The sequence below is a fragment of the Diospyros lotus genome, chromosome 15 (genome assembly GCF_014633365.1).
Source record: "Diospyros lotus cultivar Yz01 chromosome 15, ASM1463336v1, whole genome shotgun sequence".
Classification (NCBI taxonomy): Eukaryota; Viridiplantae; Streptophyta; class Magnoliopsida; order Ericales; family Ebenaceae; genus Diospyros; species Diospyros lotus.
The window spans coordinates 499,314-518,147 of record NC_068352.1 but is presented as its reverse complement, the minus strand read 5'-3'; the positions used below and the strand labels follow the sequence as shown (position 1 = coordinate 518,147).

General features: G+C 33.8%; 1 protein-coding gene across 1 annotated transcript in view; it reads right to left on the bottom strand.

Moving 5' to 3' along the window:
- Positions 1-9,865, bottom strand: part of LOC127792141 (rRNA (cytosine-C(5))-methyltransferase NOP2C) — a 30,875-nt gene extending 21,010 nt beyond the window's left edge. The window contains exons 1-7 of the mRNA XM_052322516.1: positions 9,780-9,865; positions 9,575-9,696; positions 8,776-9,175; positions 7,813-7,960; positions 6,774-6,911; positions 5,498-5,560; positions 3,139-3,260 (exon numbers count right to left, since the gene is read on the bottom strand). Coding sequence (XP_052178476.1) covers positions 3,139-3,260; positions 5,498-5,560; positions 6,774-6,911; positions 7,813-7,960; positions 8,776-9,175; positions 9,575-9,696; positions 9,780-9,848 — 1,062 coding nt within the window. The 5' untranslated portion in view covers positions 9,849-9,865. The remainder of the gene's footprint in view (positions 1-3,138; positions 3,261-5,497; positions 5,561-6,773; positions 6,912-7,812; positions 7,961-8,775; positions 9,176-9,574; positions 9,697-9,779) is intronic.
- Positions 9,866-18,834: the final 8,969 nt, after the last annotated feature.

Here is an 18,834-nt window from a genome sequence, read left to right as displayed (position 1 = left end):
AGCTACAGTTATGTTAAGAATAGTTATAGTTTAGTTAAGTTTGTTAGTTAGGACTTGTCCACTTGTCTTTGTACAGTTGTAAAGGTTAGTTGTATCTCTAACAGAATCAATTGAGTTCACGGTCTATAGATACTCAGCTGCTCTTTTGTTTCTAATGTCAATAATCATTTTCAGCAAATTTCAGTTTCAGTTCTCTCTGTTCAATTTCTTTCTTTTTCTTCAGAGAAGTTCTCACTCATGGTATCAAAAGCCTTTATTTTAGAGTGATATTGTAATTCAGCAAATTTGTGAAAGGCAATGAAAGTAGAAAGAGCATCAGACTTTAGTTTCAATGGATATAGCCATGTATACCTGGTATAAGCATCTACAAAGATAATATAGTATCTATAGCCTTCAGTAGATACATTAGGAGCTGGACCCCAGAGATCTAAATAAACTAATTATAAAGGTTTCTTGGCTATAATTTCACAATTAGATAAGGGAAGTTGATGCAGTTTGCCAAGTTTGCAAGATTCACAAAAAGAAAGAGAAGAATTGGAACAAGGAATATGAATTTTATTCAAGACCATTTGCAGTACAGAAAAACAAGGATGTCCAAATTTGGCATGCTGCTGATCTCACACAATTTTATTTGTTACTGTGTTTTTATTCAAAGACATGGCATAACAAGATAGGGACTGCAAAACTGACATTTTAGACTTGGTAGATTTACATCGTTCAGACAAATGAGATAAAGAAGCTTAAGCAAAAACAGAACTGGATGCGGGCATCAATTGATAAAGACCATCTTTAAGTAGCCCTTGGAGTAGTACAATCCTGTGCCCTTGTCCTTAATTAAACAGGAATCAGAATAAAATTCAGCTACCAAATTTTTGTCTTTTGTAAGCTGAGAAACACTTTTTAAGGTTTTTCATCATGTGAGGGGCATGAAGCACATTAGATAAAGAAACAATAGAAACAGGTTTAGTTTGAGTATAAAGTTGACTAAGGCCAACATTGAAATGGATGGTTTCTTACCATTCCAACTGCAACTTTGTCAGGGCCTTGATAAGGAGAGTTAAGAGCAAGGTTATGAAGATGGGAGGCAATGTGTTTTGTTGCTCCAGAGTCAACAAACCAAGATGGATCATTGCCAGTTGTTGAAGAGGTAATTTGTTGCTCCAGAGTCAACAAACCATGATGGATCATTGCAAGTTGTTGAAGAAGTAAATTGATTACCAAAAGAATTGCTATAGTAAGAACCTTGAATAGAGCCAGTCTCATTTAGAATACTTCACTAGGAGCTACAAGATAAGCTCTTGAATCAGATTGACATAATCGTCCTTTGCCAGAATTTTGACTGGGAAAATGTTGAAAATTTCTATCAAAGTTATGATAACATTTGTCAGCAAAATGACCTGGTCTCCCACACAACTGACAATATATTTTCCTAGTGTTAAATCTGCCTTGACCTGTACCTCCTCTGTTAGAAAAACCTCCTCTACTGTTAATAAGACCACTGCAATTCTTTGACCAATGAGATGCAACATTTGCATTCATCGAAGTTATGCCTTCAAAATTTAGGACTGAAGATGAAGAAGAATTCTTAACAGATAACCTTCGTTCATGCAATTACAAGAAAACAATTAGTTTCTTCTAATTTCTTTTGCAATTAGAATAATGAAAAAAAAAATTACAGCAGATCACAGAGCATAAAAAGTTACAAAAAAAATAGTTTCTTTTAAATTGCAAAAGAAATGAGAAGGGAAAGAAAAAAATAAGTAGATCACACAATGAAAACATTTATTTCTTAGAAATTAGTTTCTTCTAAATTGCAATAGAAATTAAGAGAAAGAAAAAAAAATAGAGTAGAATACACAACGAAAAACAATTACAACATAGAATTAGTTTCTTCTAAATTGTAAAAGAAATTAGAAGAACGAAACAAAAATGAATATGCAATCAAATCAACAACAAATAAAATCTAAGATGACAAATGGACAAGAAATAGGGCTTAAATACATTTATAAATACAAGGAATGCGCCCCATGTGCCTTGAACCTTGTGCCTTGCATGAAAGGCGCACATCGTGCACCTCAATAACACCTCAAGTATGGCACTGCACCTTAGCGGTGATAAGGTGTATAGAGCTGCACCTCATGCCTAGGTGTGCCTTTGACAACTATGCCCAGCGTGCGATGAACCCAGTGGGTCTTGTCTGGTATCGGTTATTTTTTTTAATTTTATTTTTCAATCAGAGGAGAGTGAATGAAGGGTAAGTTGGTCATTTTATCCCTTTTATTCAACAATAGAGATGGTTATTGCTATTTCTCAAACATCAAGCGGTCTCTTGCAATTTTACCAAACCTGAAGGTGTTTTTTGCAATTTACCTTTAATATTAATACACTCAGATTATCTCCCTTTACATATTTATCTTCTGTCTTTTTTTCAAGTTATAGCACTCAGGATTTATTGAGACAGTAATTGAGGCTCACTTCTATCATATCTATTCTATTTATGCTAATTAGATATTTTTCAAATAACAATAGGATTGATTTAATTTTATAACTTTTATTCTCCATTCAATTATTATTGCTCTTTTAATTTCCTAGCCGATAAAATAATGGATAGGTTGAGGCTCGTCAACCTACCTAACAATTAATTCCCCCAATATTTCATTTTCTATTCTATTTTAATTAAAATCATTCAATGAATTCTTATTTTATTTTATTATATTTTTACTCAATCTTGTTTAAAATTAATTAGTAATTATGCACCCGGTGCAATGCATAGGTCATTCTCTAGTTTATCAATAAAATCATCCTTGGTTTTATATAACTTATTCCAATATAAAAACATTTCTTCACAGTCAGATAAGGCAAATCAAATCTCAATAAATTTTCATTTCTAACCCTCAAATGCCCTTCCTGCTACCCAGAACAACAGCAAAAAGTTGAATGAAATAAATCAAGAGACTCCATTTTGTCATACTTAACCGCTCCATAGTTCACTTTGCTGAATTTTGTGTAATCATTTCCAAAACTATACATGCTGAATACCATCCTGATCAATCTAGGCAGAGCTGGTCCAATATGCTACAAAATTTGATAGTGCAGGAGTGATATGACAAGAAACTGGGGGTCCATCAGAAAATGCACCTTATTGTGAGATCTATCAGCTGCAACAACCTCTCCGGTGTCCTTCATAAGCATCGCAATTGCAGTTGTTTTCCCTCCTGGAGCTGCACACATATCCAATATTCTCTCCCCCTGTTGAGGATCTAAGGCCCAAAAGAAAAATAAACACCAATAGGACATAAAAAAATCCTCCACACAATCTAGGAGAATCTACACAATGAGCAATAAAGAAACCAAGGAATCAGCAATTTCTAATTCTTTTATGTATTATACTAAATTTAGAACATTCGAATAAACTAAACTATTACTGTTTACCTAGCAAAAAATATAAACCAAACTATTTATGTGCTAGACGTGATTAAGACATCATACAATGAGCAGTATTGTTCAAGAACTATACAAGCACTACATTCCAACATCAGGAAAAAAAATGTCAAGGAATTTAGATTAGGCGATGTGTTAGAAATCCAAAAATCTTTCCTATAATTATTGTTTCTGATGTGCCCTGCAAAAATAAATGGATGAAGTGGATTAGCAAAAATAAATGAAAGAATCGAAAAAAATGAGATAGCGCCACCTGGCCAGGCAAAAGCCCCCACGCACATGGCCACAACCCGCCATGCAGCCGCTATGGCACCCCCACGTGCACACGCGCCCGCACCCACAGGTGACCCTTACCCGAGGGTGCCCCATGTTGCCCTACATGGCCCCGCGCAACCAAACGCGGCCCCGAGTGGCCAAGCGCACGTCGGCACCAGTGCTCGCACCCTAGGGGTCCCCATGCTCGCACCCTCAAGTGACCTCACCCAAGGGTGCCCGGTGCGCCACACCCCTTAGTGACCCTCACTCGGGGGTGCCATAGGCGCATCCTTGTGCCCACACATGTGATCCACACGCCGTCACCCCCACGAGACCAAGTTAAAACTACCTCCGAGTTACTTGCCGAGAAAATCAGGAAAATCGGGTCACCCGAGACCTGGTAGCCTCCTCCATCGCTATAAATAGAGGGATCATCCCCCCTATTCGGTATGCAATCTCTCACACTGGCATTTCCTTCTTGCATTCGACTACTCTATACTTTCAAGAGGGTAACTTAGGCATCGGAGGGCTTGCGCGAGGATCCTCACCTGCGCCTCTAACCGATCTTCTTTTTAGACAGGTCATCCATCGCTCGAAGGGGTCCCGAGAGACTCATCCATTGCTGCCCCTTCACCCCAAGAGACTCATCCACCGCGCCCAATAATCACCCATCGTTCAAGTAATCCACACGAGTCATCCTAAGGCGATTTTCCATCTATAAATTCATTGTTGTAATTGAGCAAGAACAGTTTCTTTCCTAGAATATCTCTATTTCCTTATTTCTAGAGTCTCCTTTTTTATGATAAGACCATGTTTCCTATTTGGTATTGTGTCCCTTATATTTCTCTTTCTTGATTGAGCTGACTAATACCTAATTATTTGGAATTGGTTGCCTAAATTGGGATCCACACTTCTAATTAATACCTAGTGTACAGTTAATAATACAATACAAAAAGGTAATCTTTTCCACATGATGAAATCAATTAACCAACAAAAATATCATGTCTTCAACTCATCCCTAATAGACACGCCATACTATGATAAAAGGTGCATAGGTATGGGGGACTCAAAAAATAGGAAGTATACAAGCGAAGACTTGCTAAATGTTTCTAAGCACTAATATAATTATGTGTCATAATGACGAAAATTGGAAGGAATGAAGATTGCAACAGTAGCAGCAGCAACATACCTAGCCCTTATCCCACTTCAAGGCCTGGCTACATGAATTCTAGCTTGGCATTATTTCTATCTATACCTTACATCCTATAGTGCCCTAATAACTAATATAATCCCCAAGTAAATAGAGTGTCCAAACAGATAACAAATAATAGTTTTGCACCACAACAATTCATGTTATGAAAATAAAAGTTCCACATATATCATCACTCACACAAACTTCATAAAAATGGATGAGATGAACTAAATACAATTAACTAAAGAAACCATTTAAGTAGTCCAATCATTTTCCACAGGGAAAATAATTAGTTAAAACTTGATAGAGCACTTGATTCAACTACAGCAGTAGCCTCCTTTATGTATTGCATTAAAATGAACAAAGATTAATTGCAAATTAGATCAACTGTTGAACCAATGAACTATAATCTTCCACCTATACCAATTTGAGATCCTTTCTAGTTCAAGTAACCATGGGAACAAGTAAAGGAGAAAAGATTTCCAATTGTGCATGATTAAGAGACATGGGCAAGCAACGGCACTCGCATCTACCAGCAAGAGAGAGGGAGAGAGAGGAAACCAAATTTAAAGAGCTGTAAAGAAAAACCAATAATGCCAAGATGAATACCAAGGGCATGCGCTGTAATAATGCTTGGCAGATTTTGGAGAAATATTTCCCCCTCAAGAACATCTGAAAACAAAAAAGATCAAGAAACAAAAGAACAATCAGCACTTCCTCAGCAGAAAATATAAAGTTTGAACTACATATCATACCAGATGCAATAGTCCCAGTAAACATGAAAAGTTATCTAGGTAAGAAGAAATGTTTAAGTGTCTGGTCTTTTGTTAGAGTAGAACCGCAACACTCTCTAGGACACTCACTCTCGAAAACACGAATAGAGACTCACAAACCCTCACAGCAATAAGTATTATGAAACACAATACCAAAGAATCAGAAAACAGCATCAAGAACACCAAAAGATTATCCTGGTTCAGTCTCAAATTGAGACCTACGTCCAGATTGGCTTGGCCTTCACTTTTCACTATCTTGTATAGGTTTATATGTGCCTTTGATAGAACTCTCTCATAGCCCATATATCCTGAAAACTATAGAGTTCCCCAACCCAGAGTATACACAGCTATACCTGCCTCACTCTAAGCACACATTCAAGACCTCTAGCTCTCAAGATAGAGTTTTCCGCATAAAGCACAAAATGAAGTCCTCTCGACACCTATTTATAAGCCATAGGTGCGGGAGTTACAACAACAGAAAATACACCCATAACTGACCGATACTCCTAACAAAATGGCCAGCTGTCCTTCTAGAAACAATCCTTCTAGAAGACTTTTCCTAACCAACTAAACAGAATATAACCAGCGCTATTTTACATAACCTTTCCTGATATCTATTTCACTAATCTAGTACAAATGTTCTAACATTTTCCACCAAAAAATATTCTTATAATCTTAATAAAATAAATTGAGAGCATCCAGAGGAAAATTCTGCCACATTGTTCTTTTGCATAGATTTGTATTGTCAATATAACTTTAGAAGTCAATTGACATTGTGAATGCCGTGCCATCGCCCTAACTTGGTCAAGATAAGGTGCAGTTGATGATGATGCTGACAACAGTACAACAGAAATATGCACCATAACAGTTATTTAAGTAACTCATTCAATTATAATAGTGCACATAAATTGCTTATGTCAAACTTATCCAAAATTCTAAACTTATCCACCAATCCATATGATCTTCATGGTACAACTGAGATTATTATTCCTAACATTAAGGGAACTCCTTAAAAAGGAATCCAAATCTGTGTAACTAAATGTACAACAGATCACTTTTGTTCAATAAAAGCAATATCTGTGTTAAGTATGATTGCATATTTAAATAGATACCATGAAAGGAAGGTAACTTGAATACTCTATTATTCATATCCACGGAAATTCCTTCTGAAACACGAAACATCCCAGCTCTAGACATCATTGCGGTTCCTTGGCCAATGTACAGTCCCTTTCTTTGAGAAAAATAAGGATCTACAAGTAAAGAACATCAACATCGTGTGTCAATAAATATTTTCATGACACAAACAGGAAAGGAAAAAATTAAGCCATTAGTATGCTACGGAAGAAGCAAAAAACATAAATGCAAGAAACTATCTAGCATATTCAGAGGGAAATAACTTGCTGCGGGCAATAGCAAATTGGCATATGTTACTCACTTTAGGCTCTGATATTAGCTGATGCTCACAAAGGCATATGGGAGATGACTTTAACTGTTTCTATCAATCATCAACAAAGATAATGTTTTTGCCCAAAAATATGAAGTATTGAAGGTAAACTGGAGAACCTGGCCTATAACTTGAGTAGAAACAAGAAGCAATAATCAACAGAAAATATATTCAAAGTTTTAAGTAAACAATAATTATTAAGAAGAGGAAAAGAAAGATTTAGTATCCATTCTACATCCAAAAAAAAAATTATAGTATAGAACATCAGAAAATTATAAAGTACGAAGAAGGCTTCTGTAAATACTACAGAAAATTCCAATATCACATTTGTACAAAAGGCTTCAAGAGCAAAAGAAAGTGCAAAGATCCACAGGAAGGAAGCTTTCTAATGGGTCTGAGTTCCTTTATGCATGCTCACTTGGAGACCCAAAGTGCAGGAACATAATTAGATTCAGTCATTCAAAACTTGAACAACTCCTTGCAATAGATTCTGTTTCGAAACTCCATCCATAAGGACAAGGATTGAAATGTTAAGTTAATATCCAAATGACTTTCACCTAGTGTTATTTCATCATTTGATGGCCATCTCATGGTTAAATTATTAATTCCCAACAATAAAGATCCAGAGAAAAACAATTAAACAATTTAAAACAAAGGATATTCAGTTTCTTTCCTAGATAACTTAAAGAAAAGCAAATATATATTGCCTGTCTGTGACCCCTGTAGAACAGTCCCACGTGTTATACCGAAGCCCCATCTGCCATCCTGACCAGGCTGCTCCACAGCAACTGATACTGCAACTAGATCACCCTTTTCAACATGTGAACTGCAAGCCAATACACCAGGAACATATACCTACACGTGAATTGCCATAAGAAAATAGAAGAAAGAGTATCCAGTCATCCTTATTTGGCAGGTTGCAAGGCAAAGAAAAAATGTTTATCACCAAAAATAAACTACTTTATAGAAACAAATAACATGGTTGCATTGCCTCCAGATGAGCTTAAGTAATACAGTCCACAACATCAAGAAATGGTAAGCACATAAATATAGAATTAAGTAAAAAAAAGAAATTGATAAATAATTACAAGAAAAACTAATGTAATGCTTTTCTCATCCTTAAAAACCTTATATTAACATTTCACGTAGAAACCTTATATTGTCAATGAAATATTTTCACACGAAATGTAGCACGAATTTCAAGTACTAAGGTTAGCTGGAAAAATTAAAAGAGTAGCTCTCAAAAATCATGGCATCGTCGTCGTCGTCATCAACTGCATCTTATCTTGACCAAGTTAGGGTTGGCAATACAGCATTAATAATGTCAATTGACATCTAAATTGTCATTGACAACACAAATCCATGCAAAATAATAATGTCAAAAAATTTTACCACATTCAAGGACGCGAACAAGGAAAGCAAGGATTCTAAGAAAAAAGATAAGCACAAGCTATGCAGAAAGAAGCATTGATGATTAGTCTAGTAACCAAAAAACATTTAGCAAATGGGTTTCTGTAGGAAGACTGATACCGTTATAATGAAGAAGAATGTCCAAAAAAAAAAAAAGGATGTTTATAATACAAATTAAAACACGTGAAACCAAGAGAGTTGAAAATAAACTGTAAGCAACAGGTGTATAAAATATATAGGCACAATAAGATTCTGTTTACCTGGGCACCACGAAGAACAGCCTCAGCACATTTTCGGCTAACAATTACCTCCTTTGGGGGTTTGTATTGTGAATAATCATATTTTATAGTGTGTGGTCCTGAACCCTTGACAAGCACAACATAATCTAGCCCAGGTAATTGGCATTTAGAAACAGGACCACTTTGTGCACTTCCAGGAACTTCCGAAGCTACTTTGTCAAGGTTGTATGAGTAGTATGGTAGAGTATTAGATTCTTTAACAAAAGTGTTCTTCTCCAGGCCCATAAAATCACTTTGTATAATGTCACAAATAGCACTATCTTTCCCGGACTCCTGTAGAATTGCCAGTAGCTTCTCAATAACAGCATCACTAGTCGACTTGAGCATATTCACACGAATACACGAGTAACAAGATGGACGCCTAAGCAAAACACGAGTGCACAAAAAGGGTGACTGCGGTTTTAAACATTCAAACATATGCACACACATAGAAGGCGGAAATTTATTTAGTTTTACATCACACATATTCAGTCATCAGAAAAATAAATAAAAATGCATTAGAAACAATTAAAGCTGCACAAAAAGAAGTGGAGAATAGCATAGCTATATTAAGCATTTCAAAGTAAAACTTGATGATGCTCAGACATGTCACTCTACCAAAGAAATTCCACAGTTAAACGATTTTGACGCTTATTCTACATCTAACCTACTTAGATTCCACAAGCAGCACTACGGTGGCATATAGGCAAACAAAACAATAAACAATATTCACATTTGCTAGTAGTAATAATCTTAGTGTTCCAATATTGGATTGGCGTACGTGAGGGCTTCGGAAATGCGAGAGAAATGATCGGCTCCATATGCTTTGCCGAAGTATTCTTCCACCTGAGGGTTCCATCGCAAGGTGGGCTTGTAGCAGTAACGCTCCGACGGTGCGTCCATCTGCAAGTAAAGCAGTGAAGCCGTGAGTGGAAACAAGCAATTGCAGATCAGATCATGCAATAGAAAGAGAGATGGATTCGAACAGCGTTTCGCTGAGTGAACAGGAAGAGGCTTCTTCGGAGGGTTTGGAGCAAATCCCTCCCTTTCTTCATTCAAAGCAACCCGCTGCTATGAATACTGGGCCAACCCAATGCCACCTTATATAGGGAGAGGCTTTCTTCATAAAATGGGATTTTTAAAATATATATATTACTACACTTAAAAAATTAACACAATAATACAACTACTATTCTATTTATAATGTTTCTAACTACTAAAGTAGATAAATTTTTAAACATTTTAACACAATACTGTAATTTTCAAACAATTTAACAAATTATTATAAATTATCCACATTATGTTTCGACATAGAATTCGTACGAGTATAATTTACTATTGACAGTAGTAATAACATATTCTTAGAACTCAATACTCGATCAGATTTTACTTACTTGTTTAGTGTTATCTTAAATAATCTCTTGTACTTAAAAAAATATTTAAATATTTTAAATTTACTACTCACATTAACAAATTTTCTATAGGAAAATTCTTGAGAGCAAAACAGATTGACAGACAGACTTATAAAATGAGGGTTAAAAGATTAAAATGTCATCGGCCACATTACATTGCACTTTTTTCAATGCAATGTGGGTGAGGGTATCTTAGTGTTTTAAGTCTCATTCTGTAAACATGTCTGTCAACCTGTCTAACTCTATAGAATAACTATTTTCTATAATATTTTATTAAGCAAATATGCTTTGATAACTCACTTCCAAAATTCACAATTATTAAGAATAATTTATGTTTATGTACTTCCATGTTGAAACCCTCTCTCCAACACAGAATAATTTATGTCTAGCTCTAGCGATGTGAATGATTTGTAACAGTTTATTAAATTATTTAAAAATATATCATATTATATTAAATAATTTATATAATATATTTAAAATTTTCTCACTAAAATGCTAAAAACCATTGGTTCATCTACATTTTTTAAATGGATTGATATAAGTGTTAAAGAAAATATTTTTAAGATATTTGCCACTATTCCCATTAAATTTGGGCCTAAAAAACATTAAGGCCAACATTGTCAAGCCCATTCTTAAATTATATTTACTATCTTCTTTTACTCTCGTACCCTCTTATTTATCTTAATTAGTTATATTTGTGTTTTAAATGATATATTAATTATTAAGTGAAAGTAAGAGAGAATTACTATGGCATGTTTTATTTTTTATTTTGGCTATTTCCTAGCCATTTGATTGAATTTTAATAGACTAAACATGTTCGGTTGCATTGGGATGTATCATGATTGGACTACATGAGGTCCGATCCCAATATCAATTATTTCTAGAAAGACGTACACCCTCAAAAAAATAACCCTAATTACACTATTTACGTGGTAGTTTAGTTGACATAAAGGTCTCTCTTACTTTCTTGGATTAAGGAGATTAAGGTTATGTTCTCTTTGCTTTTCAATTTTTAATTTTGAGTTTTGAATTCATTTTCAGTTTTCTGTTTTGATAGTTTATTTTTAGAAAATTAAAAATGCGTTCTCTTTATTATTTTAAAAAACTATTTCTCAAAATAGAAAATTAGAAAACACGTTCTCTTTGAACTTTTGAAAATAATTTTTTAATAATATTTTATTCAATAAATTTGATTATTCAGTAAATTAAAAATATTCAATGTTAATATATTATTAAAAAATATATACATTTTAAAGTTAATGAATTTTATAATATTTTTTCCTATTATAATAATAAAATACAAATAAATAAATGTGTTTTGAGTTTTGAGTTTGTTTTAGATGAAAACACTCAAAATAACTTTTTGTTGTTTTGAGTTTTCTTTGTAATTTTTTTTTTTTTGTTTTCAAAATTGTATTTTTAAAAATAGTAAAGAGAACGAGTTTTCTTTATTTTAAAAACTAAAAACTAAAAATGACTTGAAAATAACAAAGAGGATGCAGCCTAAGTTTTCTTAAATATAAAACTCCTCTATAAGAAATATAATTTGATTGTTGTGTGGAATGTGAGGCCCACATCATTGCATATATAATATATTGGTGGGCTAAAAAAACAAATTCACCCCTTAGTAGTAGATATAACTCAAATCGAACATTATCTAGTTGATGAGCGTTTTTATAATTGTGTTTAATGAGTTACTGAAACATCATTATCTTTAGCATGTGTTTCCACATTATAATTTAATTTTTTTTAAACATTTTTTGTAAAGATCATTCGCCAGGCTGTATGGTTTACATTTTATTTTCAAAATCTTCATTTGCTTAACTTTTCGTTTTTATTATTTACTTTTCCAATTTCATTAGAGATTATTCTTTTAAGCAATGTTTAGGGAGGTTTACCTTTGGTAATATTGTCTTTCTACTTAAACTCTTGTGTTTGGTTTAGTTTTTTTAGGCGAGGTCTTTGTATGTGTACTCATTTTTATGGATGGATTTAATTTAATTCATAAATTGTATTAAGGAATCTAAATTTTTTATTTGTACTAAAATACTGAATTTAAAAGGAAAAAAAATCTTTTAGACATTTTGACAAAAAATCTTTAGAAATCCTCAAAATAAATTTCTAAATTACCAGAACTTAAGATATAAATGTAAAAGTTGTCCGTTTCTACCAAAATAAAATGTCATGTCTTAAATGAAAACTTAATTGGTACAACGAGTTTAGCATATTTGATACACTTAATATCACCAAAATAAAATCTATACATATTTCTAGTGTGTCACGTAAAAAAGCATAATATTCACAAAATATGACATCACAAAAATAATGAAACTTCCAAAACTTATGCTTTGATAACTTTCTTTCCCTTTGAACTGCTTGCATCACTTGGAATGTTCAAATATTCTATGGAATGAACCAAGTTAGAAAATGAAACTTCTAAGTAAGGAACCCCCCATCCCGAAAAAATAAATAAATAAAATATATTATATGAAATGTATACATGAAAAAAAAAAATGCAAGTTTTTACTCCACAAGCCACTTGTGAAATGTTAGCATGCTTCCAAGAGCTTTCTCAACCGCTAACCTAAGTACTTCTTGAAAGATCCTTGACTATGTCACCCCAACGTTAAGTGACACAGAGCAAAATAGTATAGCCATACATAATCATGAATGCAAATAAAAAATTATTATTGCCAAATACAACAATTAAAATTTATAATACTAGGAATCTAGATTTTATGGAGGTGGAGCACGGCTGTAGCATAAAAAGAAGTGAGAGATGATGATCCTGAAGGAATGGCTACAAGGTACAATGTGGCTTTGAGTCTTGAATAAGTAGGTTTTGAGTCTTGAAAAGATAGGTGTCTTTGTGTGGGACACCTTTAGTACCTATGAGGGAAAAGGTTCTTCCTCATTGAGATGTTGTAATCATTGTCTGGGAAAAGGGTGTCTTCATTTGAGAGAAAGTCTTGGAAGAGATGGAGTACTCTACAAAATTGAAATTTGATTAGAAGGCACACAAGGAGTTGTCCCCACACAGGCCTTCCGATATTTAAGTTAGAAAACATGTTGAATAAGTAAGTCAAAGGATAAGTATGTTTAATGTAAGCAAATATGCACGATTGGTTCATGTTTTTAGTATTTGATCATATTTCAAATCCCCTAAACGAGGGGAATGAACCCTTCTTTATACTCCAAAGTGACTGGATAAGGATAGGTGGCTGGGCACGTGCCACGATCTCTTTGACCATTCATGGAGGATGATTTAACCCAATAAGTTAAGTATGGATTTAGGCAATACTACATAAGATGTGTATGTATAAGATATCTATTAAGAAAGCCATGTCATAACATGTTGTCTCACACCAAGGTGCATTTGAAGTTGTCTTAGAACTTTATCCCTCAAGTCTATGAGGGGTATTGTTCTGTACGAGGACAAGTTGTTCGAGACAATGTCCCGAATGAGGAATAGTTTGTGAATAGGGATAGCTTACAGCTTTGTTTGGGACAAGGTTAGGGAACCTTGTCCCTTGTCCCAAACAAGATTTAAAGACTTAGCTGGTTATTCTTTTTTGGAGTATGATAAGTCTCGCAAATTTGGGTCAACGTAGACATATTGACAAGTACAACACAACAAAAGCCAAACAAAATACATTTTCAAAATCGATTTCCCATACAACATGAAAAAACCTCAAAGTAAGAATTTGTAAACGAGAGAAACTTATCTTAGGCTCTCTTTTGAGAAGATCTTACTCACTCTTTCTAGCTTCTCAACCTCTTGTTGTCACTTTGATGGAAGCTTTTTCCTTATTTTACTAGTTTTCTCTCTATTGCCATTCCTTCCATATTCTTTATCTTTTCTTACACTTACTTCAACTCCTTCAAATGGGAAACAATCATCTAATTAAAGCAATCTCGTGGTATAGTGAGAAATAATTTATTTTCTTAAGTCTCAAAATATTGTAAAAGTAATTCTTCAAATTAAATTCGAATTTATTTTCTCAAGTCTTCAAATATTGTAAAAATAATTTAGGGTGTTATAGTTATTACATTAGTTGCTTCACATTTGTTTTTTATAAAAAAAATAAAAAATCCTAACTACTAAGGTTGCGTTCTCTTTACTTTTCAATTTTTAATTTTGAATTTTGAATTCATTTTCAATTTTTCGTTTTGATAGTTTGTTTTTAAAAAATTGAAAACGCATTCTTTTTGTTATTTTGAAAAACTATTTTTCAAAATAGAAAATTAGAAAATGCGTTCTCTTTGAAATTTTGAAAATAAATTTTTAATGATATTTTATTTAATAAATTTGATTATTTAGTAAATTAGAAATATTTAATGTTAATATTGTAAGCACCCCGCCCGGATATCCCAACCACCCGGATTATCTAAACAGGAGAGCCTACGGAAGGGAAAAGAATGGAATACAAGACAAAGATTAGCCTAGCATGTATACACAAAAATAAGAACAGCGGAAGCGAAGCTAAACACATGCATGCACTACAGGTACCCCGCTAACATAGCGGTCACATGATAAATAAATTTACACAGACTCCTGTGCCGACATACACAAGACTCGAGGAAAAACCTGGCACAGTAAAAATAATAGAGTAAATCCTACTCAACCATCAGAGTTGACAGGGATTGACGGGACTGCATGTACACCATACCGACTCTGCAGCTAAAAGCTGACTCCCTTGTCATGGCTCACGCTACTACTACCTGGAATGATAGAAAACAAAGTGAGTCGAGAGACTCAGCAAGTATAAGGAAAGAAAGGCTGAAGGCGGTATAAATAAAAAAAAAAACTCTCCCCAGAACATCAGCCCCCAAGCACACATAAACCATGAGACGCACAGCATAGTATAAAAGCATAATGAAAGCACATACCGGTCCTTGGGGCCCACACAAGACACACGGCACCCAAGTCCCATACCAACCTGCCGCTGTCCTGAAAGGCAACATAAATCTCCAACAAACCTGTGCGCGCTGTCCCGGGTCAGTGCTCCCGTCACCTGTGTGTCTGTGTCAGTACTCCCGACACCCGAGCCATAGACTTCCTCGAAACGGTCCTCTCGTCCGAGAACTGATAACTACCAGTAACTATGCAATGCACATAAAAATGCAATAGCGTAGTGAGCATCAACGTGATACACTGGCGCCCATACATCCAGGCATCAGGCTATGCTCCACCCATATAGTAAACCACACGTGATGCATATGCCAGTGTTGGATGCAACATAACCAAGCTAGAATGTCTGTGTCCAAGCATATACAATAAATGAATATCCCAACATGCAACCCGTACCCATGTGCATATTAAATCATGAACAGTAATATAATAAATCTAATTGTGCAGTAAATCACGTACTGGCAGAGCTAGTCAGCAGTGCCCAGTACCGGTCAACAGCCAGTGACTAGGAGTGTCCACTCGACGATCCACATCAGGGCCGTACGATAGTTTACTCCATGCCACCAAATAGCCGACCACTATCCCACTGCTCGATAACCCTAACCGAACCATAAATAAACTCGAGAAAACCATAATTAAACCCACACATCCAGGAACCTAGTCTCCAAGTTGGGTTCAGCATCATTCCGAAAGGAATGGGGGTGGTACAAACCCCCATAAGCACATAACAAATAAAACTCTATAAGTCTCGGATTTAATTTAAATTAAAATAAATGAATAACAACTCAATAAATAATACTAGGCGTCAAATTAGAGTAAGGGAGGGGATAAAATACGAGAAATCATGGGGTCTTTCACGGGAATTAAAGATCATGAGGAAAGAGTTAAGAGCTTGCCTTTACATGGTTGCTTCTTGCCTTTCTTGCACTCCTGCTGCGAGGTAAAATGTTTCTCTAACAATTAATAAAATCATAGCTTTAATTAAATAAATCTACAGTGCAATATAAATAATTTAACCGTCTAAAATCTCACGTAGGCACACCATAAATAAAACCCCAATGAGTCTTATATTTAATTTAAATTGAATTATACTAATAAAATTATTGATTCATATAATTAATACGCGAAACCAACACGAATTAAGGGAAGGCGTGGGGTTCACAAAAGGGAAAGAGATCACAAGGGTAGAGGGAGCTTGCCTCGTTTAAGCTGATTACAGCGTTTTTACGCTTGAACGCCACCAAAATAATACACGCTATAAAATAGATTAAACTCTCAAAATTAATGAAATGGGACCCAAAATTAATTTCAAATCGTACAGAATGATTAATACTAGTTTCTCTATTTACCTGGCTAATTAAATCACAATTAAACTGAATTTAATCCATTTTTTTTCCAAATTTCTCCATTTCTTCATCACGACGCCGCTGCTTCTTCTTCATTTTTTCCCTTCATTTTGTTGCTTCATCAGAAACGCCCGAAATGGGCTTTAAAATGGTGCAAAAATGGTGGTCAGGACGCAGCCACGTGGCGCAACCTGCAGCTGCCACCGCCATGGGCTGAAACGACGTCGTTTCGGCCTCCCTTGGCCAAATAAAATGGCAAAATCCCCCAGCCTCGCGCGCACACCTGCAGATTCGATCCCGCGTTGGCCGCCTAGTCGACTTTGCGCGCGGTCGCTCGCGCCAACACACGCCTTCAACAATAATGTGCCTTCAGTTATATTTAAAGTGATTTTCAACCACTTCCGCAAATCACGTTTAAACCCCCCCCACAACATCCTTGAATTACACATACACCCCACATCTAACTTCCGAAAATGCCACTCACAACCCATTCTTCTTTTATTCCTTATTTCACTTTCACTCCATAATTTTCAAAAAATCCACTAAATTAATTTATTTTCCTATTTCCATAAAACAACATAATTTATTACTATTTTTTTTTTCTTAAATCTCCAAATACCCAAATAAATTAATATTTTATTTTAACCCACAAATATTCAATAACCAATACAAATACGATAATTAATACTTATTAACCATTTTCAAATAATTTAATTAATTACCTTTAATTCCTTATTTCCTCAAACAACATAAATTATTATTTTCTCTTAATTCCTCAAATATTCCATAATGTCCTCAAATATCGGTTTAAATAATTATTATTTATTTTAAAATTTTGAGATATTACAAATATATTATTAAAAAATATATACATTTTAAAATTAATGAATTTCGTAATATTTTTTTTCATTATAATAATAAAATACGAATAAATAAATAAATAAACGTTTTTGAGTTTTGAATTTGTTTTGGATGAAAACACTTCTTTATATTTTTTTTTGTTTTCAAAAATGTATTTTTAAAAACAACAAAAAGAACGCGTTTTTATTATTTTAGAAAATCAAAAACTAAAAATAACTTGAAAACAATAAAGAGAACGCAATCTAAGATATTTTACCCGATATATAAATAAACAGAGAGGTATTACACAATTAGGTACATGTAAGGCCATGAGCTTTGAGAATTAGGAAAAGTGAGAACTTGTTGAGAAATTCAAACTTGGGTGGCAAATAATCCTGTGGAATGATGGGCATTGCATATTAGCATTGGATGTTATTAGGGTAAATAATGCTATTGGTTTTTAAATTTTATGCTTTGAAATGAATTAGTCTTCATATTTTAATTAATTTTATAATAATTATTAAAATTTTATTTTTATTACAATTTAGTCTCTTGTTAAATATTTTATTAGAATATTATAACATAGTAAATAATAAAATACGAAAAAAAAAATTTAAAAACCTATATGTAGCGATTGTTAGCAATTGTTGTCGATAACAACTTTTATGGGCCTAACAATGGAAGAACCCGTTGGTGGATTCTTTTTCCTTCTTCTTTAAAAATTGTTGAGTTTTTTTTCTAAATTGATTTTTTTTCAATTTATGGAAAGATTTTTATCAAAATCAAAAAAATTATCCTGTTTGCTTACCAAAATTTTACTTGATTGCTCAGCATATACCCTGAACATGATAATTGGTACACCAGAGGTGTATGATTCGAATCCTCTCATACTAGAAAAAAATATTCTCAATTCTATAACGATCGCATTAGATGGGGATCGAATTGAGCTAATGACAACAGTTTTATGTGTATTTCTTCGAATTTTGAAAAAGAATAATAAGCCTTCTCAATTTTTAGCGCTTGAATCGAACCATGTTTGTAACCCTTAAAATAATTAGTTGATTTTTTAAACAATTTTACTACCATACCAAATTTTATTTTGTTTAACATTTTGTCAACAAAAATTAAAAGATAATCCGTTACTATTAAATGCTATCCAATAAATTTATTTTAAAATTTTTAATTTTGTACACATGTATAGCACTGGTCACCCTTCTAGTACAATAAATAGTAAAGGTGGTCAATCATCAAGAGTAGATTGGATTGACCCTAAATTGGACCACACTAGAATTGACAAAAAAATTTAGACCAAATTTCAGACTGAACCAAACTAATTCGATTGAGATCAACTCAATTTACATACATTGCATATACTGCATATGTGTATACATTTATATACAGTAATATAGTCTAAATTTATTTTTTTGCTCTTGTATTTTTATTTTGTTTTATATAAATATTTGAACTTCTCGTTATTTCAATTAGATCCATGTATTTAAATTTTTAAATTAATTTAACTCCTATATTTTGA